Consider the following 23,399-nt stretch of genomic DNA (forward strand, 5'->3'; position numbering starts at 1 on the left):
AAACAGTTAAAACAGCTGATGGAGTATACACTTACCTGCGCATTATTCAGACACAATATGGCACCAAACAGTCCAAAATGCTAAGCTGACAGAAAAAAAAACAACTGATGGAATATACACTAACCTGCGCATTATTCAGACGCAAAGCGGACAGAAACAAAACTGGCATGATCACTCATATACTGACCTACTAGTAGATCATATAAATGTGGATGTATGTATGTTTACATAATCAATGACTGTGATTCGAAGTTTCCTAATAATTCTGTGTTATTCAGTGGTTGTTTTCTAGGAATAGCATACCTTGGAATGTCACTACTGACCAATCAGAAACAAGTATTCCAGACAGCCGTGTAATAGTATAAATGAACATCCATGAGTCTCAAGTTATTTACACTCCAAATGCACTTTGTAATGTTTGTGGGGGGGTACTAATGTACTGAATTTATGGTGATCTGTGTTGATAATAATAAGCGCTGCAGGGTCTGCTGTCGGACACTGGTGCTGCTGGCTGCTAGAGTGTGTGTGTGTGTGCTCAGTGTGTGCTCCTGCATGCTGCCTTCACCACAAACGTGCAGTCATGTCAATGGGTGATCATGTGAACAATGGTTTTACGTGTTGTTGATGGTGGTTTTCAGTCACTGCATTTGGTAAACCTGTGGAATGGCGGTGTTACAAAATCTAACCATGGGAACATAAGTTGATTCTTCATAACATAACCCTGTTCAAATTGTTTTGTTGCAGTGTAACTATTTAGTCTTCTCTAATATTATTTTGTTAAACTTCTCATCTTTATATTCAGAGTGTATCAAACCAATAAATAAGATCGTTCATAAATAAGATCAGTACAAAAACAACGAAAATTGCAGTGGATTGTGGTATATGCACCTTTGACTGCTGACCTCTGGTAAATGGGCCCTTTTCATATATTGTGATGATACTCTTCCAGATTTTAGTACGTCTATTCTTGTATTATCAATGAAATTAAACGTAATATGTGTATTTTTCACTGCATAAATGCAGTGATTACTCTGTATTGGCTTTAGTTTTATCTTTGTTTTTCCAGTGCGCTTAAAAATTGTGAAATTGGGAGTCATTTTACAAAGAAGAAGCAAAAGTATATAAATGTATATGAAAGGAAATATATCAAAATAAAGTAAATTAAGCTTGTTAATCTGTTAGCAATTGTTTGTTTTAAATTCTTTTGGTGCAGTGCAAGTTTGAATTATATTTTGTAATTGTATTTTTGAGACTGATCTGGCTCCATACAGACAACCCTGTGTGGAAATGTGAAAAGGGTCCATACTGGAAGCTTTTAAAAGCACACTACAGTTAAGTCCTGTTTACAAAAATAAACCACTTTCCTGCTGGTTTGCACATTCCCGTTGTCAAAAAACATGTCATTCCGCCCAGACCTTCTTTTCATATGATTGCTGTACTGCTCCTCTGAGTGTTCACTAATGGACATCTTTCATTTCAGGGAGCATCTATTCCAGTCCTGGACTCTACAGTAAGACCATGACGCCCACCTACGACTCTCGAGACGGCAGTCCTCTCTCCCCCACCTCAGCCTGGTTTGGAGACAGCCCTCTGTCAGAAGGCAATCCCAGCATCCTTGCTGTCAGCCAGCCCATCACCTCGCCAGACATCCTGGTCAAGATGTACAAACCACAGTCCCTCCTGGACAAGGCCAAGATCAACCAGGGGTGAGTTTAGACAGAGGTGGTGTACAGAGGTTGATTTTAGTGCTCGGACATACCAAGCCAATGGTCAGCCATTGGGCTTTATTGTTCGGTCGGTCTGGCTAGTTGATTTGGTTTGCTTTAGGGATGTTCTGATGCCCTTTTTTTTCTTTATGAAATGATTCTGATACCTGAGCTTAGGGTATCGGTTGATACAGAGTAATGTACCGATACCTGAGCTCAGCATATCGACCAATACAGAGTACTGAACCAGTACTAAAGCTCAGCGTTTTGGCCGATGTCGAATACTAAACCGATACCTGAGCTCAACGTACGGGTCGATACAGAGTACTGAACCGATACCTGAGCTCAGCATATCGACCGATACAGAGTACTGAACCAATACCAGAGCTCAGCATTTTGGCCGATGTCTAATACTAAACCGATACCTGAGCTCAACGTATCAGTCGATACAGAGTAATAAATCGATACCTGAGCTTAGTGTATCAGCCGATACGAGTAATAAGCTGATACCTGAGTTCAGTGTATTGGCTGATGCCGAGTTATAAACCGAGACCTGAGCTCAGCCTATTGGCCGATGGTGAGTACTAAGCTGATACCTGAGCTCAGCATATTGGCTGATACCAAGTACTGAACCGATACCTGAGCTCAGCATATTGGCCGAAAGCGAGTACTAAACCGATACGTGAACTCTGCGTATCAGCCGATACAGAGTACTGAACTGATACCTGAGCTCAGCGTATCAGCCAATGCCAAGTACTGAACCGATACCAGAGTTCAGCGTATCTGCCGATACCATGTACTGAACCTATACCTGAGCTCAGCATATTGGCTGATACAAAGTACTGAACCGATACCTGAGCTCAGCGTATTGGCCGATACGGAGTACAAAATCTATACCTAAGCTCAGCGTATTGGCCGATACAGAGTATTGAACTGATATCTGAGCTCAGCGTATCAGCCAATGCCAAGTACCAAACCGATACCATAGTTCAGCGTATCGGCCGATGCAGAGTACAAAACCTATACCTGAGCTCAGCGTATCGTATAGTTTTTGAGATGCACATGTTTGCTGGATGCTGATGGCGGAGGGCTTTCATTGCTGCTCCTCTGTGTTTGCAGGTGGTTGGACTCCTCCAGATCTCTAATGGAGCAGGATGTCAAGGAGAACGAAGTGCTGCTGCTCCGGTTCAAGTATCACAGCTTCTTTGACCTCAACCCGAAGGTCAGTGTGCTTCATGCTTCTCACATGAGCTACGATCACTATTTTAGCTGAAATATGATCATTATTGTTATATGTTATTAATGTCTTCACTGTGTAATGCAGCTACATTGGTTACATTGGTTTCTAAAGTCATTTGCTATTGTTTTGTCCTTTACAATTGGAGACCAGATCAGAAATGCTCAGATTTGGACTGGACTAGAATATCTTATGCAATTGGAAATGCACCTGTCTGGGAGTTTCAAGTATACATGAGCTGCGGAAACCGCAAACTTCCATACTATACAGTACGCTAAAATCAGTATGCGAGCCGAGTAGTATGTCCGAATTCATAGAATTCGAAAATCAGTATGCGAGAAGTACCCGGATGACGTCGGATCCCAAGCACGCTGCCCTATCCCATAATGCCCCGCGAGAGAATTCCTGAATGGGAGTAAAGCGACGCAAATGACGCAGTTAGGTCACGTGACCATTACCAAATTGCGGATGTAGTACATCTGAATTCCATTCATACTTTTCACATTCGTACTGTATAGAACGTACTTTTCTAACGGCCGAGTGGTACGTTTAAATTCAAATGCAGTACCTACTGAGTAGTAGGCGGTTTCAGACGCAGCCATAGTAACACTTTGATTAGCTTGTTCAGGTGTGTTTGATTAGGGCTGGAGCTAAAATCTGCAGGACACCAGATCTCCAGGAACAAGTTTGGTGATCCCTGATTTAATGCAGCCTTCATGAATAATGAAGTGCCATTATTAGATGAGTATATTAAAGTCATTTCTAAAGGGAAAATTTAGCTTTAAATCACTAGAATAAATCACATTTTACAATATATATATATATATATATATATATATATATATATATATATATATATATATATATATATATATATATATATATATACATACACAAATAAAAAAGTCTTTCTTTCGCAGTATTCCTGTTATAACTCTGTTTTTAATCAATAATAATATTAATTAGTATACATTTTATTTGTTATGCATCTTTCTTACACTCAAGCTGCTACAACAGTATAAAACAACAATAAAACAATGCTTCTCCTTAATAGCACACAACAACAGAACAATACACAACAACAAACAACTATAACATTTATTTATTTGTTTATTTGTTTGTTTATTTATTTATTTATTTATTTATTTATTCATTTTTTAATTTTTTAATTTATTTATTTACTTACTTATTTATTTATTTATTCATTTATTTATTTACTTATTTATTTATTTATTTATTCACTTATATATTTATTTACTTATTTATATATTTATTTACTTATTTACTTATTTATTTATTCATTTATTTATTTACTTATTTATTTATTTATTTACTTACTTATATAGTTATTTACTTATTTACTTATTTATTTATTCATTTATATATTTACTTATTTATTTATTTATTTATTTATTTATTTACTTATATATTTATTTATTTATGTACTTATTTATTTATTTATTTATTTATTTTATAAACTGAAATGCTTTACGATCAAATAAATACAGCCCCCTTTATTGGGCTTCTCTAAGAAATATTTCAACAATCTGACTTATTGCAGTGTTTTGACCACTACTGTATAATCAGAGTGTGTGTGCGTGTGTCCTGCAGTATGACGCCATCAGAGTCAACCAGCTGTATGAACAGGCCAAGTGGGCTATCCTGCTGGAGGAGATCGAGTGCACCGAGGAGGAGATGATGATGTTCGCCGCGCTGCAGGTGTGTGTGTGTGTGAATGCAGGAGTGCTGTGTAAGCCTGTAGTCTGACAGCTGGCAGTCTTCACTCAGGTCCTCTCGTCCTGCTAATGAATTGGATGGGCTGTGTGCCAGACTGCACAGCATCAGCAGTGGGCAAACGTTTGGACCTTTGGCCGACGATCACCGTGCTGTTTCAGACGCTCAGAAAGGCTGAATGTTTAACAAGCTTACCTGGATTTAATTATTTAAATTTGTTGCGTTCTGCAGAACAGGGTTGTCGTTGTCATTGACATTAATTGAAAGACCGTTTAATTACATTTAACACTATCTAACAGAATTGTCTAACTGCTAGAATGGCCATAGCAGTGTAGGGGCCGGGTCGCTGGGGCAGCAGTCTTAGGAGAGAACCCCAGACTTTCCTCTCCCCAGACACTTCCTCCAGCCAGCCGAGAGACATAGACCCTCCAGCGTGTCCTGGGTCTTCCCTGAGGCCTCCTCCCAGTGCGACATGCCTGGAAAACCTCCCTAGGTAGGCATACAGGAGGCATCCGAAACAGATGCCCGAGCCACCTCAGTTGACTTCTCTTGATGTGGAGGGCTGATTAATAAAGTCATCTGGAATGGCAAAGAAAGCGTTCAGCAGGACTCCCAGAGTTCATCAAGACTCTTTGTGTTCATCGTCAACACCTCCTCCTTCATTTTACCCCATACATGCTCAATAACATTCATTCTGGTGACTGGGCTGGCCAATCCTGAAGCAGCTTGACCTTCTTTGCTTTCAGGAGCTTTGATGTGGAGGCTGAAGTATGAGAAGGAGCGCTATCCTGCTGGAGAATTGTCCCTCTCCTGTGGTTTGTAATGTAATGGGCAGCACAAATGTCTTGATACCTCAGGCTGTTGATGTTGATCATCCGCTCTGCATTAACTTCAAGAGCATGTGTCGATCTCAGCTCAACATAAACATTGCATTAGCTGTTTATTTTGTAACATTCTTGCAGCATTTGTTAATCCAGTTTAAAAGCCCACACTGCTTTTGTGTAACCAACTGCTCTGCATTTGCTGACATTATGCAAATGTGTGTGTGTTTTCTCTGGCCCTTTGGCCGCTGATGATAGGCTATTTCAGAGGCTCATAAATGCTGAGTGACAACACCTCAGGACGCCTCACTGTCTTCACGTCATGTAAATATAGAGCAGCGTCTGCTGAAGGACCCCACACACACACACTGAGCAGGTGTCGTGTTCAGCGTATCGCCGGTCTCCACTTTCACTGTTTACACACAGCAGGTTTAAATTGGTCAGCTCTGTCCCTCCCCGTCCGTCCGCACTGGTCAAGAGTCTCTGGGTAGAAGAGCTCACCCCCGTCACACATCAGCAGCTCTAACTTTAGCCAGTCTGTTAACTAGAGAGAAATCAACCTGGCATTCACACACTAACTGCTACCATCGTTACACCGCAACTACATGCAGTGCCAGAACACGCAATAAAAGCAAACTTTTTGTTATGTTGAAATACGTTTTTGTTCTGTTTATCTACGTCAGCGACGAATTAAATGTCTATTTCTGTGATGTCGCGGCTGAATAACCGCATCTAGTACCATGACAACGATCAGCTCAGGTACTGATTATGTGCTTTATTCAGTGTTAAATGCTACCGATGTGAGTTTGAACACCATTTTACGTGACATTTAATGATGTACTACTAAAAAGCAGAAGATAGTTCACCTCAGATCTTGAAAATAAAATAACTAGCGGACGCTGTGAAAATGAAAGTCACAAATGTGATTGGTAGCATTGAACACTGAGCAAAGCCCATAATCAGTACCTGAGGTAATCATCGTCACAGTAGTTTATGCTGTTGTTTTGCCATGACGCAAAACCAACCTTCATGGTACGAAAACCTAGAATTGGTGCAAACTAAACTCAAACTTATCTGGCTAGACAGCTAATCCAGCTTCATGGTACAGGCACCAGGAGTCTGCAGTTTGAGATTGAGGCTGTCATCAGTGTTTGTTTGTGCATCTACACCTGTTCCCAAGCTGTTCAGTGCTGGAATGGGGTATATGCACACAGACAGACTCTTAATTTTTAGTCCCAGGGATTCCAGTGGACTGTCTTCCCATTATAAAATTGCCACATTTAAGATCTGATATCTTTAAAAATGAGTCATCTTCATTGTCTGTTAGATATATGATGTAACGTGGGTCTCAGACAACAAGCACTGCATTTAAATGAAATTTTCCCCTGCCATGTCTGTAAAATACACTAGCGGCCCCTTTAACATCACATTTTACGCTTCAACAATTAAATGAATGCTTAAGTCCATTTAACTTTATGGATTGTAAATACATTACAACATCAATGCTGTAAAATAGACCTTGTGAAATTGAAAATAGTCACATTAAGCTTTCACTGGAAGTTTATCATTGGCTGAAAAACATTGGCTGTGCATATATAGCCCATTAGTACTATGAAGGCGTTGCAGTGGCGCAGTAGGTAGTGCTGTCGTCTCACAGCAAGAAGGTCACTGGTTCGAGCCTCGGCTCAGTTGGCGTTTCTGTGTGGAGTTTGCATGTTCTCCCGAGGTGCTCCGGTTTTCCCCACAGTCCAAAGATGCGGTACAGGTTAATTGGGTAGGATACTTTGTAGTGTGCAGTAACACAATTACCTCTAGTTGTTGTCAATGTAAATAAAACGAACACACACAAGAAATGCACGTACGCCAGACATGAAGTTGGTGTGGATCAACGCACATTCTCATTTTCATTTCATCGTTAGTAAATCCAAACTTGAGCGTGAAACCTGGCATACGCAAAGTTTTTGTGCGTACGCAGCATTGATAAATGAGGCCCCTGGACTTTGATTGTGTGTGAAAACAATTGAAAAATACTTTAATAAAATGCTTAATAAATGTACAAATTAGCCGCAATGTACCAAATTCAGTTTTATCTGTTTTAAACATATTGAAACGGACTAATTCCCAATTAAAGCGTTTAAGAATTGGCATTTTAGTTTGGACTTGCTGTTAAGAAAATACTGTTATAACAATTAACTTAAATGTGAATTAGAAAATAAAATGGTTGGGAAAACACTGCGTTCTTTATATTGCAGTACATTTATTTTGATTGTGTGTTTTTTCTTTTGCAGTACCACATCAACAAGCTCTCCATCATGTCTTCAGACAATCACATGAACAACAGTGAGAAGGAGGTGGACGAGGTGGACGCCGCTCTGTCAGATCTGGAGATCACTCTGGAAGGAGGAAAAACCTCCAACACACTGGTGCGACAACACACTTTCAGCACTCCTGCCATGTACATTTACTTTTACGTTCAGTCATTTAGCAAACGCTTTGGTCCAAAGCGACTTATAATTCACAATTCGACAAGAAGCGAAACGCACAACAAGTGCTGGTTATAAAATGGAGCGGTTAGTGCTTTTCTTTTTCCGAGAGAGAAGTGTTTTTCTCCAGGTGGTTTGTTAGGCCCTCTCACCTGTGCGAGGCACACTTCATAAATGCTCAATGTTTTCATTCAGAGATATGGAGGGATTGTAAGTGTCTGGTGCAAATGTGCAAAAACTGGAACAAGCGTGGATTAAAGTGTCAGAGAGGTGAGAGAGTGTGTTTTCTACAGGTGGTTTGTAAAACCCACTCACCTGTGTGAGGAACACTCAGGCCCTGTTTACACTGATACGTTTAGATTTAAAACGCGTACGTTTTGCCTTCCGTTCACACTAACCATGAGTTTCCGAGCCCTGAGTTGTGGCTGCAGACATTCACAACCTGATTTGGGGCTTTATACTCAATATTAAGTACACAAAGTTCAGTCCTGCATCTTTTCCTTAAGTTCAGACTTTTACAAATTTGACATGGAAAACAAACTCCCGAGGACACGTCGGGTAAATCTTCAAAAGGAAAAGTGTCGGCTACTTTATAACATTATTATTCAAATCATCTTAACAAATAAAATGAAAACATGATATGAGGAACTGCCTATTTTTATTTTGATATTAACTTAACTGACACCAGAAATGTTGAGGTGCCGTATAGCAGCATTAGTTTCATCTTCGCTGAATGCATATTTATAACAGAACAGAGCCAATAACATCACTGCCTTCTTTCATTTTCAATTAAAATACCAAACATACCCTGTCTTTTGCTGAATATCAGTTTTAATAATTAATATTGGCCGTTATAAAAGAATAACGTACAATAAGTTTATACTATATAGGAAATAAAAGCAAGCAATCGATCAAATGTGTAGAATTAGCGTATGCGCTAATAATATTTTTACGTCTTTGTGCTCAGCCAAATCATGTTACCTGAGAACAAGTAATGGGTTCAAAAGGCCCAAGAGTCGTTAGATGGAGACAAGATAAGTAAAATTTTACGTTTAACAACTATAGTGAGATGAGATCCAGCAAAAGATCCTTGTTGAACTGTCCGACGTGTGTAGCTCTCAACCGCGGGTTCTGTGCTCAAAGCACCCGTTGACTGCCTGGAGCTCAGACGTTCACATACACTACAGCACATGCCAGAGGGTGTGTGGTCACGTGATGTGGGTTTTCAGTGGTGTAGTGTGGACGGAGAGACTTGCTGTATATTAGGTCCCACTTTATATTAAGTGGCCTTAACTAATATGTACTTACACAGGAATTAATAGTTTGTCACAATGTACTTATTGTGTAAATACATGTATTTACTGTGTACTTATGCTTGATTAAATACCTGTATGTAATTACATCTGTAATTAACTTCAATAATTACATTTGTAAATACACTGTTGACCATCCCTTACACCTGAAACCACCCATACCACCAAACCTGTCCGTAACCCAACTCAAGAGCACCACAAGTGTTCTCAAATACATTATACACACAGTAAGTACATTGTATTTATTTTTGATGCAAGTACATAGTAGTTAAGGACACTTAATATAAAGTGGGACTGTATATTATATTGTATATTATATTTCACAGAGTTTTACCTCTGTGTCTGTTACAAAATACAGAATTGCATGAATATCATACAAGTTTAAAATGAATAAGCTTTGAATTCGTGTTTTAAAATTCACCACAATATTTTATGAGGAAAACCAACATTGTGCAGCCTTTACATAAAATATTCAAGGCATTCAGTCTTTAAAAGCATTTCATATACGGGATTAACCAATGACAAAAATAATAGTGTTTTGATTTGCTTTATGCACTTGTTTTACATTAATAAAATCTCTCAGCAATTATATTCGTCGATCATCATAAAATAAGTCATATCAGCTGGTTTTTGAGTGCAGCGATTGAGGAAAGATACTGTAAATCATAGTAAACATGCTGCGATAATATAAAAGAAATTGTGAAAAACTCCATTCAAGGCTGTGTGTTGCGATCTGCTCATTGCTCGTCTGTAACGTGAGCGTCGTGCAGCTGTTCTGTGGACTGTGCTTATGAGATTTTTGTCAGTGTTATGCAAACAGCTTTATTTATAGCTTTACTGATGCTCTTTGTGCTCTCAGGGTGACATCACATCCATTCCTGAACTGGCCGACTACGTCAAAGTCTTCAAGTGAGTTCAAATCGATCCTTTTTGTTCTCGTATGCCTAGCAAAAAAAATAAAACATATATAGAATGTCCATGTATTAGGGCAGGGGTGTCCAAACTTGGTCCTGGAGGGCCGGTGTCCTGCAGATTTTAGCTCCAACTTGCCTTAACACACCTGCAAGGATGTTTCTTGAAAGCCTAGTGAGAGCTTGATTAGCTAGCCCAGGTGTGTCTGATTGGGGTTGGGACTAAACTTTGCAGGACACCGGCCCTCCAGGACCAAGCTTGGACATGTCTGTATTAGGGTATATAACATGTAAATAGTGTCTGGAAAATGAAGTGCAGTGTTTGTAGTGGCCTGAATGTACCTGTAGTACTGACCAGAGTATTTTTATTTAAAGTACATATATAAAGTATCTGTATTTAATTAGGTTGAAATTGTGACCTGATCAGAGATGAGCTAGTGCTGTTGAATTCAGATCAGTTAGCCTGTTAAATTGGTTCACAAATGGCATTGAACAGTTCATTTGTAAATTAGACTGACATTTGTGAACAAGTCAGCAACTCATTCTCTGATTCAAATGAACCATTCAGTGCGAGTCTCCAGTTAATGATTCAGCAATTCAAATAATCCATTCGGAGAAAGTCTACTTCATAGGTCTTAAACTCAATTCCTGGAGGTGATTCACTCGTTCAACTGATCTGTTCAGAGTGAGCTTTCAGTAAATGATTCACTCGTTCAACTGATCTGTTCAGAGTGAGCCTCCAGTAAATGATTCACTCGTTCAACTGATCTGTTCAGAGTGAGCCTCCAGTAAATGATTCACTCGTTCAATTGATCCTTTCAGAGTGATCTTCCAGTAAATGATTCATTCGTTCAACTGATCTGTTCAGAGTGAGCCTCCAGTAAATGATTCACTCGTTCAATTGATCTGTTCAGAGTGAGCCTCCAGTAAATGATTCACTCGTTCATCTGATCTATTCAGAGTGAGCGTCCTGTAAATGATTCACTCGTTCAACTGATCTGTTCAGAGTGAGCTTCCAGTAAATGATTCACTCGTTCAACTGATCTGTTCAGAGTGAGCCTCCAGTAAATGATTCACTCGTTCAACTGATCTGTTCAGAGTGAGCTTTCAGTAAATGATTCACTCGTTCAACTGATCTATTCAGAGTGAGCGTCCTGTAAATGATTCACTCATTCAACTGATCTGTTCAGAGTGAGCCTCCAGTAAATGATTCACTCGTTCAACTGATCTGTTCAGAGTGAGCCTCCAGTAAATGATTCACTCGTTCAACTGATCTGTTCAGAGTGAGCTTTCAGTAAATGATTCACTCGTTCAACTGATCTGTTCAGAGTGAGTTTCTAGTAAATGATTCACTCGTTCAATTGATCTGTTCAGAGTGAGCCTCCAGTAAATGATTCATTCGTTCAACTGATCTGGTCAGAGTGAGCCTCCAGTAAATGATTCACTCGTTCAATTGATCTGTTCAGAGTGAGCCTCCAGTAAATGATTCACTCTTTCAACTGATCTGTTCAGAGTGAGCTTCCAGTAAATGATTCACTCGTTCAACTGATCTGTTCAGAGTGAGCTTCCAGTAAATGATTCACTCGTTCAACTGATCTGTTCAGAGTCAGCGTCCAGTAAATGATTCATTCGTTCAACTGATCTGTTCAGAGTGAGCCTCCAGTAAATGATTCACTCGTTCAACTGATCTGTTCAGAGTGAGCTTTCAGTAAATGATTCACTTGTTCAACTGATCTGTTCAGAGTGAGCTTCCAGTAAATGATTCACTCGTTCAATTGATCTGTTCAGAGTGAGCCTCCAGTAAATGATTCACTTGTTCAAATGATCTGTTCAGAGTGAGCCTCCAGTAAATCATTCACTCGTTCAACTGATCTGTTCAGAGTGAGCCTCCAGTAAATGATTCATTCGTTCAACTGATCTGTTCAGAGTGAGTCCCCCAGTAAATGAATCATTAATTCAAATAATTCCATTCGGAAAAAGTCTACTTTATAGATCTCGAACTCAATTCCTGGAGGGCGGCAGCTTCGCACAGCTGATCAAACTAATCATGGTGTTCAAGACTAGACACTATTAGATCAGCTGTGTTTGATTAAGGTTGGGGCAAAACTGTGCAGGGCTGCGGCTCTCCAGGAATTGATTTTGAGACCCATGGTCTACAGTAAACAACTCACTGATTCAAATGATTCGTTCAGAGTGAGTCTTCAGTAAATGATTCACTCATTCAAAATGGTCTGTTCAGAATGAGTCTCCAGCAAATGATTCACTCATTCAAATGATCCATTCTGAATAAGTCTCCTGTAAATGATTCATTCAGAGAGGGAGTATAGAAGAGAAAGCCCCTAATGAAAGTCATTCCTCTTTAATTTGTCCCACTGTTGCTTTCATTTCAGACCAAAGAAGCTGACTCTAAAGGGTTATAAGCAGTACTGGTGCACGTTTAAGGACATCACCATCTCCTGCTATAAGAGCCGCGAGGAGGCGCACGGCACACCAGCGCACCAGATGAACCTGAGAGGTACACACTCACACACACACACAAACTCAAACACACACCTTCACAACAAACACACTGAAGCTCATCCGCTGTTTCTCCGCAGGCTGTGAAGTCACGCCAGATGTGAACATCTCCGGGCAGAAATTCAACATCAAGCTGCTAATTCCTGTAGCAGACGGCATGAATGAGATCTGGCTGCGCTGTGATACTGTGAGTGAGATGGTTTGGTGTGGTTTTAGACTGTAAATGAACATGAGTTTTCAAATGTTGCTGTTGTTTTCTATATGACTATGGACCACAAAACTGCTCCATTTCTAAAACTGAGATTCACACGTCACCTGAAAACTGAAGTAAAATTATGGATGGTTTAATATTTTTCATCTTCAACCTGCTACTTTTCACGCTTTATTAACAGTAATTATACAGAATATGAGAAAGAAATGTATAATTTTGAAATAAATGAAATCTATCATTTGTACATTTATAATATTTTTGCATATTTCAAATAAATATATATATATATATATATATATATATATATATATATATATATATATATATATATATATATATATATATATATCTTTTAAAACTATTTTTGGTTTTGTGGTCAAGGGTCTTAATTTATTATTTCTTTTGTGGTCCAGGGTAACTTTATTTATTTGTTTATTTTGTTGTCCAGGGTGACGTTATTGTTTTAAATGATTTGTTTATTTGTTTTGTGGTCCGAGGTCACTTTATTTATTTTTTTCATTTATCATTTTTTTCTAATCCAGGGTCACGTTATTATTTTCATTCATTCATTCATTCATTGTTTGTTTATTTATTTATTTTGTGGTCCAGGGTCACATTATTTATGTATTTATCTGGTCCAGAGTCACATTATTTATTTATTTGTTTGTTAGTTTTATTTGTTTGTTTTATTTGTTTATTTATTTTGTGGTCCAGGGTAACTTTATTTATTTATTTGTTTGTTTGTTAGTTTGTTAGTTTTATTTGTTTGTTTTATTTGTTTATTTATTTTGTGGTCCAGGGTGACTTTATTTATTTATTTATTTGTTTGTTAGTTAGTTTGTTTTATTTGTTTGTTTTATTTATTTTGTAACACAGGGTCAATTTATTTATTTATTTTATTTGTTTGTTTGTTTACTTAAATAATTTGTGGTCTAGCGTCACTTTATTTATGTGTTTGTTTATTTATTTTGTGGACCAGGGTCACTTTATTTATTTATTTTATTTATTATTTATTTATGTGTTTGTTTGTTTGTTTGTTTTGGGGTCCGGTGTCACTTTATTTATGTTTGTTTGTAAATTAATTTGTTTGTTTGTTTGTTTATTTATTTTGAAGTCCAGGATCACTTTATTTATTTATTTATTTATTTATTTATTTATTTATTTATTTATTTATTTATTTATTCAGAGTTACATTATATATATTTTTTTGTTTATCATTTTTATTTATTTATTTATTTATTTAATAAAAATGATGATGATACTACTACTACTAATAATAATAATTAATAATAATAATTATTATTATTAGTAGTAGTATTATTACAATACAATTACTATATATCCTATTTCTCAGGGTGCAGTTTTGTAATTCCCAAGTTGCCAAAGTGGCCTTTCATTTCCTAAAAATAAATGCATTACACTGACAAAAGCAAACAACACAATTACTAGAATGATTTACATTAAAATGCAAAAGGATCACTCCAGAAATGAAAGTAATTGAGAATCTGCTGGAGTTATAGCAGTGACTGTAAATCCAAGCAGTGTGACTCAGAGGATGTTCTGCTATGTCTGTGCTGCAGGAGAAGCAGTACGCTCAGTGGATGGCCGCCTGCCGTCTGGCCTCTAAAGGGAAGACCATGGCGGACAGTTCCTACAATCTGGAGGTCCAGAACATTCTGTCCTTCCTGAAGATGCAGCACATGAATCCTGATCCGCAGATCATCGAGCCCATCACCACCGACATCAACCCTGAGTGTCTGGTGTCTCCACGATACCTGAAGAAATACAAGAACAAGCAGGTAAATGCAGGATAGAAATCAATCAATATATGAAACCAATCCTGAACAGCAGGTTAAAGCACTGAAAATAACTGATCTGGTCTGTTTTTATTTATTTAATGATGGATGAAAGTTTGATATTAATCTAATGTTGCATTAATTAAATGTTAAATATGTCACATAACCCTAATTGTCCAAAAGATAGCTCCCGCTGCAGTGCTGTGAATATACAGGGCTCGAGTCAAAAACAAGAGGAAAGTTGGGGAGGATGTGTGTGTTTTTGCATGTCTGTTTGTCTGGTTTGTGTGTTTGTGTAGATCTGTGATATGTGTGTATGTGGTGACTGTGTGTCTGTACATCTTTGTATGGCTGCATTTGCATTAGTCTGTGTGTGTGTGTGTGTGTGTGTGTGTGTGTGTGTGTGTGTGTGTGTGTGTGTGTGTGTGTGTGTGTGTGTGTGTGTGTGTGTGTGTGTGTGAGTGCACAGAAGGCTGCTGGTGTCCTCTTACAGTGGTCCGCTGATGCTGGGCTGGGGGATGGTCTGGGCTTCCTGTCCTCCATCTCTCCGCTCCGGCGAGTGGGCGGAGCTCCACAAACAGGCGGGAAGAAGAGCCTACAGGAAACCAGCCGTGCCTGGGAATGTAGAGACACAGTCTGGGAAGAACACAGCAGTTTATTTATGAGAGCTGCTGCAGAGTCCAGATTCATTCTGAACGCTTTTATCGATGCGTTTACAAGCTCGATATCTTTCCTTCAAGGGCTCCCTGAGGAATTTGAATCTCAGAGGATGCATTAAACTTTGGGAATTGAAGAGAAATCAGTTTCTCACTTTCAGACTTGTTAAACCATAAAAGACCAGCACAGCTGTTGCCAGAAAGGATACAGCTGCAGACAGAAATTAACAAGAGTTATTTATTAAATTACCCAATTATTGTTTTATTAACAATAATTGTGTTTAATTAATGACTATGACTTAATTAATGACTTTTATTAACATCTACCCCTACCCCAACCCTCACAATAACATTAAAACAGTAATTATACAGAGTATTATTTATAATATTTATTAAATACCCCATTAAATCGCCTTTAATTAACGTCTACCCCTACCCTTACAGTAACATTAAAACAGTAATTATATAGAGCAGTGTATTAATCATATTATTTATTAAATTACCCATTTATTGTGTTTTATTAACGTCTACCCCTACCCCCAACCCTCACAATAACATTAAAACAGTAAATATACAGAGTATTATTCATATTATTTATTAAATTACCCATTAAATTGTGTTTTATCAACAACATCTACCCCTACCCCAACCCTCAAAATAACATTAAAACAGTAATTATACAGAGTATTATTCATATTATTTATTAAATTACCCATTAAATTGCCTTTTATTAACCTCTACCCCTACCCCAACCCTCACAGTAACATTAAAACAGTAAATATACAGAGTATTATTGATATTATTGTTATTATTCCTGTTATTGTGAACTTTTTTCCATTTTATACGGTTCCTTATACAGCATCAATGCTGTAATGTCATTAAAATACATCCAGTTCAATAAACTTTAGCATTTATTTGGTTGCTCAAGCGTAAAACGAGACAAAAAGCTGTTTACTCGCACGTGCCCGTCAGAATCGGCAGGCTAACGCAGAAGCTCCATTGAATATACTGGGGTAAAATAAATGCTCATATTATAAAGACATGGCGGGGGGAAATGTAATTTAATGCAGTGCTTCTTGTACAATCTGAGATCCACTTTAAATCGGATATCACTCAGCTAGTGGAGATCGCTGATTTTTAAAGAAAACAGACCTTAAACACACCGGATTTTACATTGGCATTCAATTAGCTGGAAGCGCTTAACCCAGGTTACTGGCAAATTAAAAGTCCTTTTAGCATGTTTCGGCATATACCCCATTACCTTTTATTAACGTCTCTACCCCTACCCCAACCCTCCTAGTAACCTAAAACAGTAATTATACAGAATATTATTCATATTATTCATTAAATTACCCATTAAATTGTCTTTTATTATTGTCTAGACCTTACCCAACCCTGAACCAAATCCTGTCAGTAACATAAAAGTATGAATAATTGTTGTACAGTATCGCAAACATGACGCTATATTGATGTTGCATCCACAGCTGTATCCCTTTTAGAGTTTACCGTCCAGCACAGCGGATACACAGTCATCCAAGTGGTGTGTTTTGGGGATGTAAGTGTGTGTGTGGCGCCACCTGGCGTACTGAAGCGTGTGTGGTCTGAAGTGGGATTAAAACAATCGCGTTAATCATAAACTACTGCTCAACCATGAACTCTGAAGCCCACTTTTCCAAAGTTCTGCACTGTCTAGACTTTTAAGAATTGTTGATTTGAGATATTGAAAAAAAAAATTTATGCTAATTTTATTTTATTTATTTTGTATTTTTTGCTGAGCAATGTATATAAAAAAATCGATGTATTTTTTTGTATTGCCAAAAAGCATAACACTGTTTTTGTGGTCAGTTTGAAATGAAAGTAGTGTGTGTGTATTCCTTTGTGTGCTCTGTCCTGCTGTTTACTCACACACACGTGCACCCCGCCCTCTTCTCTCGCTGTTCATCAACAGCGCTTTTGATTGAGTTTTTCTCCTCGTTTTTGCTGCCTTGTTCATTTATTTGCTTTTCCCCTTTGTTTCCTCTTCCTGTTTCCACACTCTTCAGCCAGGCTTTGTCAGGGACTTGGTAAGTTTGACAGCTGCTAAATGTCCACGCCTCACTAACACTGGTGCTGTTTTACTCCACTGCTCTTTCCATTAACCACTTTAGCATTTATAGCTGTCGCTCACCGACGCCTGGAGTCTCCCCCTGCACAGCTCTCTGCCTGAAAGTCTCCCTCAATAAAATCCATGTCAGCCAAGCAGACAGACTGCAGTGTATACCCCATCTATTGTGTAAGCTTAAATTTTTCAAGCATCTAATTACGCAGGAGTAGTGCGACGTATTCACGCAAGCTGCGTCTGGCGTGAACGGCCCATTGCTCTTTAATTTTCTTGTGTATTTGTCATATAAGTTCCACTTCTGTTAAACCTCCTCCACTAAAGCACACAAATATCTGCTCAAACGTTTGCGGTAAAGAAGTTACAAGCTATGAAGGAAAGTGAAGTGAAGTGAAAGTCAGTTTTGAATCCTGTTTGATCTGCAATTCCTGTGTGTGATTTGAGCTTGAGCGCCACCAAGTGCTGTTTTACTGTAACTTCAGCTGTGAACGAAAACCGCAACCTCATCGGCTGACCAATATTTCTTTTTAAACGACTGTTACTTTCTCTGGGATATCTGGCGGCAGAGTAACAGCTCGTTATTTCATGCTCAATCAAATAAGGAGACGGACAAAGTTGATCGATGTATGCTCTTCTTTTTTTACTTTCTTTAGTGTTTTTAAGTGTACAGTGCAAAACAGCTCCCGGGTGGAATTACTGGAGTAAACGTAAAACAACACCATGTGAAACTTTCTCTCTCTCATTCACAGCGCAGCACACAGCGAGAGCTCACAACATACTGCATGTGCGTCAAACTACATTACCCACAATGCACCTCGCCATGGACTACAACTCCCGTCAATAGCTGTCTTAAAGCGGCCACCTCTATTTCCCCTCTCCTGCAACACGACATGTTAAACACCCCCCCAACACTATTTAAAACACAGTTTACATTTTCTTTTATTATCATTCTTTCATCCCTGCCATTTTGCTTATTGATGCGCATGCTCACATTTACACCCTATGGCTTTAAACATTGGCGATAAGCATAAGCGAAAATCATCCACGTGTGCACTGGGCTTTAGGGGCTGTGTAGATTGTACTGTAATGACTAGGGTTGGGGACTTTTCTTATGTCCTTGTCACAGCACCAGTGGCCCTGAAATTAGGCACCGAAATTCATATGCTGATACAGTGATACAGTGACATAATGGCACCGGTACCTTTGTAACCGCTATGTACCGGACCGAATCAGCATATGAATTTTGGTGCCACTGGTGCTGCGACAAGGACGTAAGAAGCATAAAGGGGTGCATCAAAGGCACACATAGGTATGCGTTGTCACACCATCTCTAAACATTTAATTCTAAACAACTTTGAGGAATACGGACAGGCGATGTCAGGCGTTTGTTCTTGTTGCTTAGTGAACGGACACACGCAATGCATGCAGTACAGCGCATTCGATGAGCGAGAGCGACTCTCTTCCGATCAACATGCATGATCGTGTTCATGAAATTTGCTTAAACTAAGCGTTCTAAAGTGTATTTTACAAGCAATGATTCTGACACAGCGACGTGAAGCAGATGCTTTACAAGAGTTGTGTAAGCGGGAAACACGTCAAACTTAATGACACATTTGAGGGCTCAGAATCAACTTAAAGGCAGAGGAATGCACTGTCTCTGACATCATCTGGCACTTTCATTGAGTACGTACATGGACACCAATGCTCCGATTTTAATATGATTATGACAATACTCTGATTAAGAGTCTAGACGACCATTTAAACAGGGATTTTTGATTACTTTAAAGGACCACAGATGCCTGCGTTGCTAAATGTGGAGGTTTTTTTCATTATATTTTAACGTGCGCTATCAAATTCCATTAAAAGAGCACTCTTCCACCAGTCCTTACCTCAGTTTGTCATAGGGGCATGAATGAAATCTTCCTGAATGAAAGTGAAACTGAAGTTAAAGTGGAAAAATTCAAAATGAAACGTCTGAAATTACATGAAACTCTGGAGGAAACATGGATAGCGTGTACTATAACATGTAAGGCGGGATCATGAATGTAACATTCTAAAAGCAGCTCATGTAAACACCTGGATCATATTATTGTCTTATTCAGATTGAGGCGAATCATTAGATCACTGATAAACATGCAAACATTGTCACAACCCTAGAAAAAAAGGAGTTTTGATGACAGCCTTTCCACAGGTTAGTAGTATAATGCAAATCTTAAATTCATGCTGACCAACAAATGATCAAAGGACATTTATTAATGTTATTCAAATATATAAAATAGGATTTGATGTTTACTGTAAACTTAAGTTATATTGTTCTATTAAAATTGTTTTATTTAAAAATTATTTACAATTTTTTAAAATTATTTAATTATTAAAAAAAAAGATTTTGTCAAATAAAATTTTTCTAGAGTCGTCCCCCATAATTTCGTGGCTCAAGAGTATCGGTTCAGGCACCGTTTTGGCACCGGTACTGTTTTAAAAGTATTGATTTAGCACCAGTATCAAAATAAACCCCAAACGAGACCCAACCCTAGTAATGACCACCAATATTCGTTTGTTAGCATGCCGTCTTCATAGCCTGTCAGCTGATCTGCTCTGATGCGGCATGTCAGTGAGCAGCGGGGGGACTCCAGTGACATCACTCATTCCCATACATGGAAATGTTTCATGCTCATCGAAAGTAGGGACTAAACAGTGGTAGCAGGGCTTCTGGAAATGTATGTTAAGCTGCATGTAAAGCAGATCATAATGGGACATCTCACATATTTGTGGTGATTAAATGCACTGAAGCGTGTGCTGTTGTGTTTAACAGTGTGTCAATGTGTGTGCTCTTTGCTTAAGCTCGAAGGTCGTTTGGTTTATTCATGTTCACATGCATTTCCCTCAGATTTCGGCCCGCATCCTGGAAGCCCATCAGAACGTGGCACAAATGAGCCTGATTGAGGCCAAGATGCGCTTCATCCAGGCATGGCAGTCCTTGCCAGAGTTCGGAATCACCCATTTTCTGGCCAAGTAAGTGTCATTAAGATAAGCTGGTATTCCTGACTCTCACATATCATCTTGATTAAATGACTGTATGCCAATGAAAATGGACCTCCTTGTTGAGACTTTTTTTAGTCCTGTCAATATTAATTCGCCTGCAAACAGTGGTGTAAAATAGTTCAATTAAATTCAATTCGTCTTCATTTGTATAGCATGTTTACAATGTAGATTGTTTCAAAGCAGCTTCACATAGAACAGTGGTTCTCAAACTGTGGTACGTGTACCACTAGTGGTACGCGGGCTTCCTTCTAGTGGTACGCGGAGGAATGAAATATGTCATGTACATGCTACATATATTTCAAAATGTATCAAAAATTATGTATATAATATGCCATACATGACATTTAGCCAATATTTCTGAGTTTATCTTCCATGTTTTTTAACTGTGCAGAGTTGTAGCTGCTTTACTGGGCCTACTAAGCTACTGTATTTCAATACCGCTCATTTTGGTGGTACTTGGAGAGACAATTTTTTTTCTGAGGTGGTACTTGATGAAAAAAGTTTGAGAACCACTGTCATAGAAGATTATAGTGAATTGAAACAGCGTAGTTCAGTTTTCAGAGTTTAAAGGTGCAGTAGGTGATTGTCTTCAGAAGCATTTGTTGTTGTGCTGGTTGAAAGTCTCTTCACAGTCTGATAGTTATGATTACAGTAAATGATCTAAATGTGTTTATATGTATTTTTATATTTTGGGTAAAGCATAAAACTAAAAAATGTTCATCCAATTAAATAGAGTCGGACCGGCATCTCTCATAATTCTGATAAGTAGCCCAATCTGTCTGTCAGCAAATGCAGATTTGAACAACTGCGCAGCCGTTTGTACGCATCTCCACCGACCGTGTGTTGGTGCCGCGCGTTCATGAGAGAGGGTGAAAACCTGCTTAATCAAAACTTTTTAAAAACCTGAAACAATATTGGAGTTACCTTTGCACGCAGGAGAAAGGATGACACAATGTCTGAAGGATTTCTCTTAGACAGGTCATGTTCTGTTTTAAAACTATTTTAGCTTCACGCAAAGCTGATGTAACGTTAGATGTTGTTGTTACAAATGGGTTATATCTTCACAGAAGTGTTGTTCAGCCACTAAAATATTCCGATGAAAGATTGATAAGACTATTGTCAGTTTCATAATGGTCCTATAATGCATCTATAATGTAGATTTTAATTAGTTTAACAACAAAACACATGGGGCAATATTCCACCTAGTCTCCCCCTATATTGTTTACCATGCAACTCTAAATATTCACTCTGTAATAGCATGTCAGTTTGGCTTGCTCGCAGCCGGACAAGCACTAGTTGCTTTTAACACATGAGAGAGGGTTCTTTTGCGGTGCTCGTATTTAAGGAGGTGTGGCTCTAGACGGCAGGGTAGGGACTGTGATTCAGAGATTTATGCTAAGCTGTTAGCGTTGTGAAAGATCACCTACTGCACCTTTAAGTTCAGTTTAGATTAGCCCAGTTCAGTGTGGTTTAATAATCACTACTGAGAGTACAAACACTGAAGAGCAAATCCATCGATGCGCAGCTCAACATGTCCCGAACTATTCAAGCCAGTGGCGACAGTGGCAAGGAAAAAAACTTCACCAATGAGCAAAAGTGAAGGAAGAAAACCCTCGGGAAAACCTTGCTCAGTTAGCATGACCATTTCTCATATGGCAAAATGTCTTGTGGAGAGCTGCAGTCTGGGCGCCGGAGGCTGGAGAACGCAGGAAGTCAGCGAAGACTTAGCGGTCCCTGGAGTCCCACAGGAATCAGTCTCAGGCTCTCTACTCCTCCATGACCACCACAGCAGCTGCTACGGCCTGGTCCGGGATTGTGGAAACTTTGGGATCATCTCTTCACAGGTCTTGGATCACTTCAGTGGCATTGCATAATCTCTGGGAGGAATTCCCAGGTGGAAATAGAGAATAAAGAGTATTATTAGCGTAGCTGCTGTTCATAGTGTATATAAACAAGATGCAAAAACCTCTGTGGAGCACATTTATGCATCATATCGCTATGTGATGCATTGAGTGTATGCATTGCTAAAAAGATCGGTCTTTAATCTAGTTTTGAACTGAGAGAGTGTGTCTGAGCCTCGGACATTATCAGGAAGGCTATTCCAGAGTGTAGGAGCCATAAATGAGTAGGCTCGACCTCCTTTAGTAGACTTTGCTATTCTAGCTATTACTAGAAGCTCTGAGTTTTGAGATCTTAAAGAGCGGGTTGGATTGTAGTGAGACAAGGTTGGTTAGATAAACAGGAGCTCGATTATTTAAAGCTTTATAGGTAAGAAGCTTTATATGTAAGAAGTGATATTTTATAATCAATATAAAACTTAACAGGCAGCCAGTGTAAGGAGGATAAAATTGGGTTGATGTGATCATATTTTGTAGACCTGGTAAGAACTGCATTTTGTACTAGCTGAAGTTTGTTAATAGAGGATGCTGGGCAGCCAGCGAACAGAGCATTACAGTAATCCAGCCTAGAGGTCATAAAAGCATGGACTAGCTTTTCTGCATTTGAGATGGATAGCATACTTTGTAATTTAGCAATATTTTTTTAGGCCTTTAAATCTGGCCACCTGAGCCTCCGTGTGTTTTGATCCAGCAATGCAATACCAAGTTCAACCACTGGGTGTCAAACTTACACACTGCACCTTTAAGAGTCAGCTGTATGATCAGTAGTGACCAGGTGTGAACAGCCCCTGTCTGTGGTTCCGTTGTAATTGTTCAATGTCATCAAATTAGGTTTCAGGGGGGCAAGAAGGATGAGCTGATTGGCATCACCTACAACAGACTGATCCGTATGGACGCCGGCACAGGAGACGCCATCAAGACCTGGCGCTTCAGCAACATGAAGCAGTGGAATGTCAACTGGGAGATCAAGATGGTG

General features: G+C 38.9%; 1 protein-coding gene and 1 long non-coding RNA gene across 5 annotated transcripts in view; one reads left to right on the forward strand and one right to left on the reverse strand.

The window, feature by feature from the left end:
* The window catches only part of LOC103909099 (uncharacterized), a 502,230-nt gene that overhangs the window by 233,648 nt on the left and 245,183 nt on the right, over nt 1–23,399 (reverse strand). The window lies entirely within an intron of this gene.
* fermt2 (FERM domain containing kindlin 2) overlaps nt 1–23,399 on the forward strand; it is a 95,537-nt gene that overhangs the window by 66,648 nt on the left and 5,490 nt on the right. For 2 of the 4 annotated variants that reach the window (XM_005158915.6, NM_001256215.1), the window contains 11 exon segments: nt 1,481–1,706; nt 2,826–2,928; nt 4,555–4,662; nt 7,787–7,921; nt 10,154–10,203; nt 12,596–12,720; nt 12,803–12,909; nt 14,514–14,732; nt 17,428–17,448; nt 20,371–20,495; nt 23,255–23,396. In XM_005158915.6, the coding sequence (XP_005158972.1) occupies nt 1,481–1,706; nt 2,826–2,928; nt 4,555–4,662; nt 7,787–7,921; nt 10,154–10,203; nt 12,596–12,720; nt 12,803–12,909; nt 14,514–14,732; nt 17,428–17,448; nt 20,371–20,495; nt 23,255–23,396 (1,361 nt within the window). 4 annotated transcript variants of the gene reach the window in all.

The sequence above is a fragment of the Danio rerio genome, chromosome 17, assembly GCF_049306965.1.
Source record: "Danio rerio strain Tuebingen ecotype United States chromosome 17, GRCz12tu, whole genome shotgun sequence".
NCBI classification, from domain to species: Eukaryota; Metazoa; Chordata; class Actinopteri; order Cypriniformes; family Danionidae; genus Danio; species Danio rerio.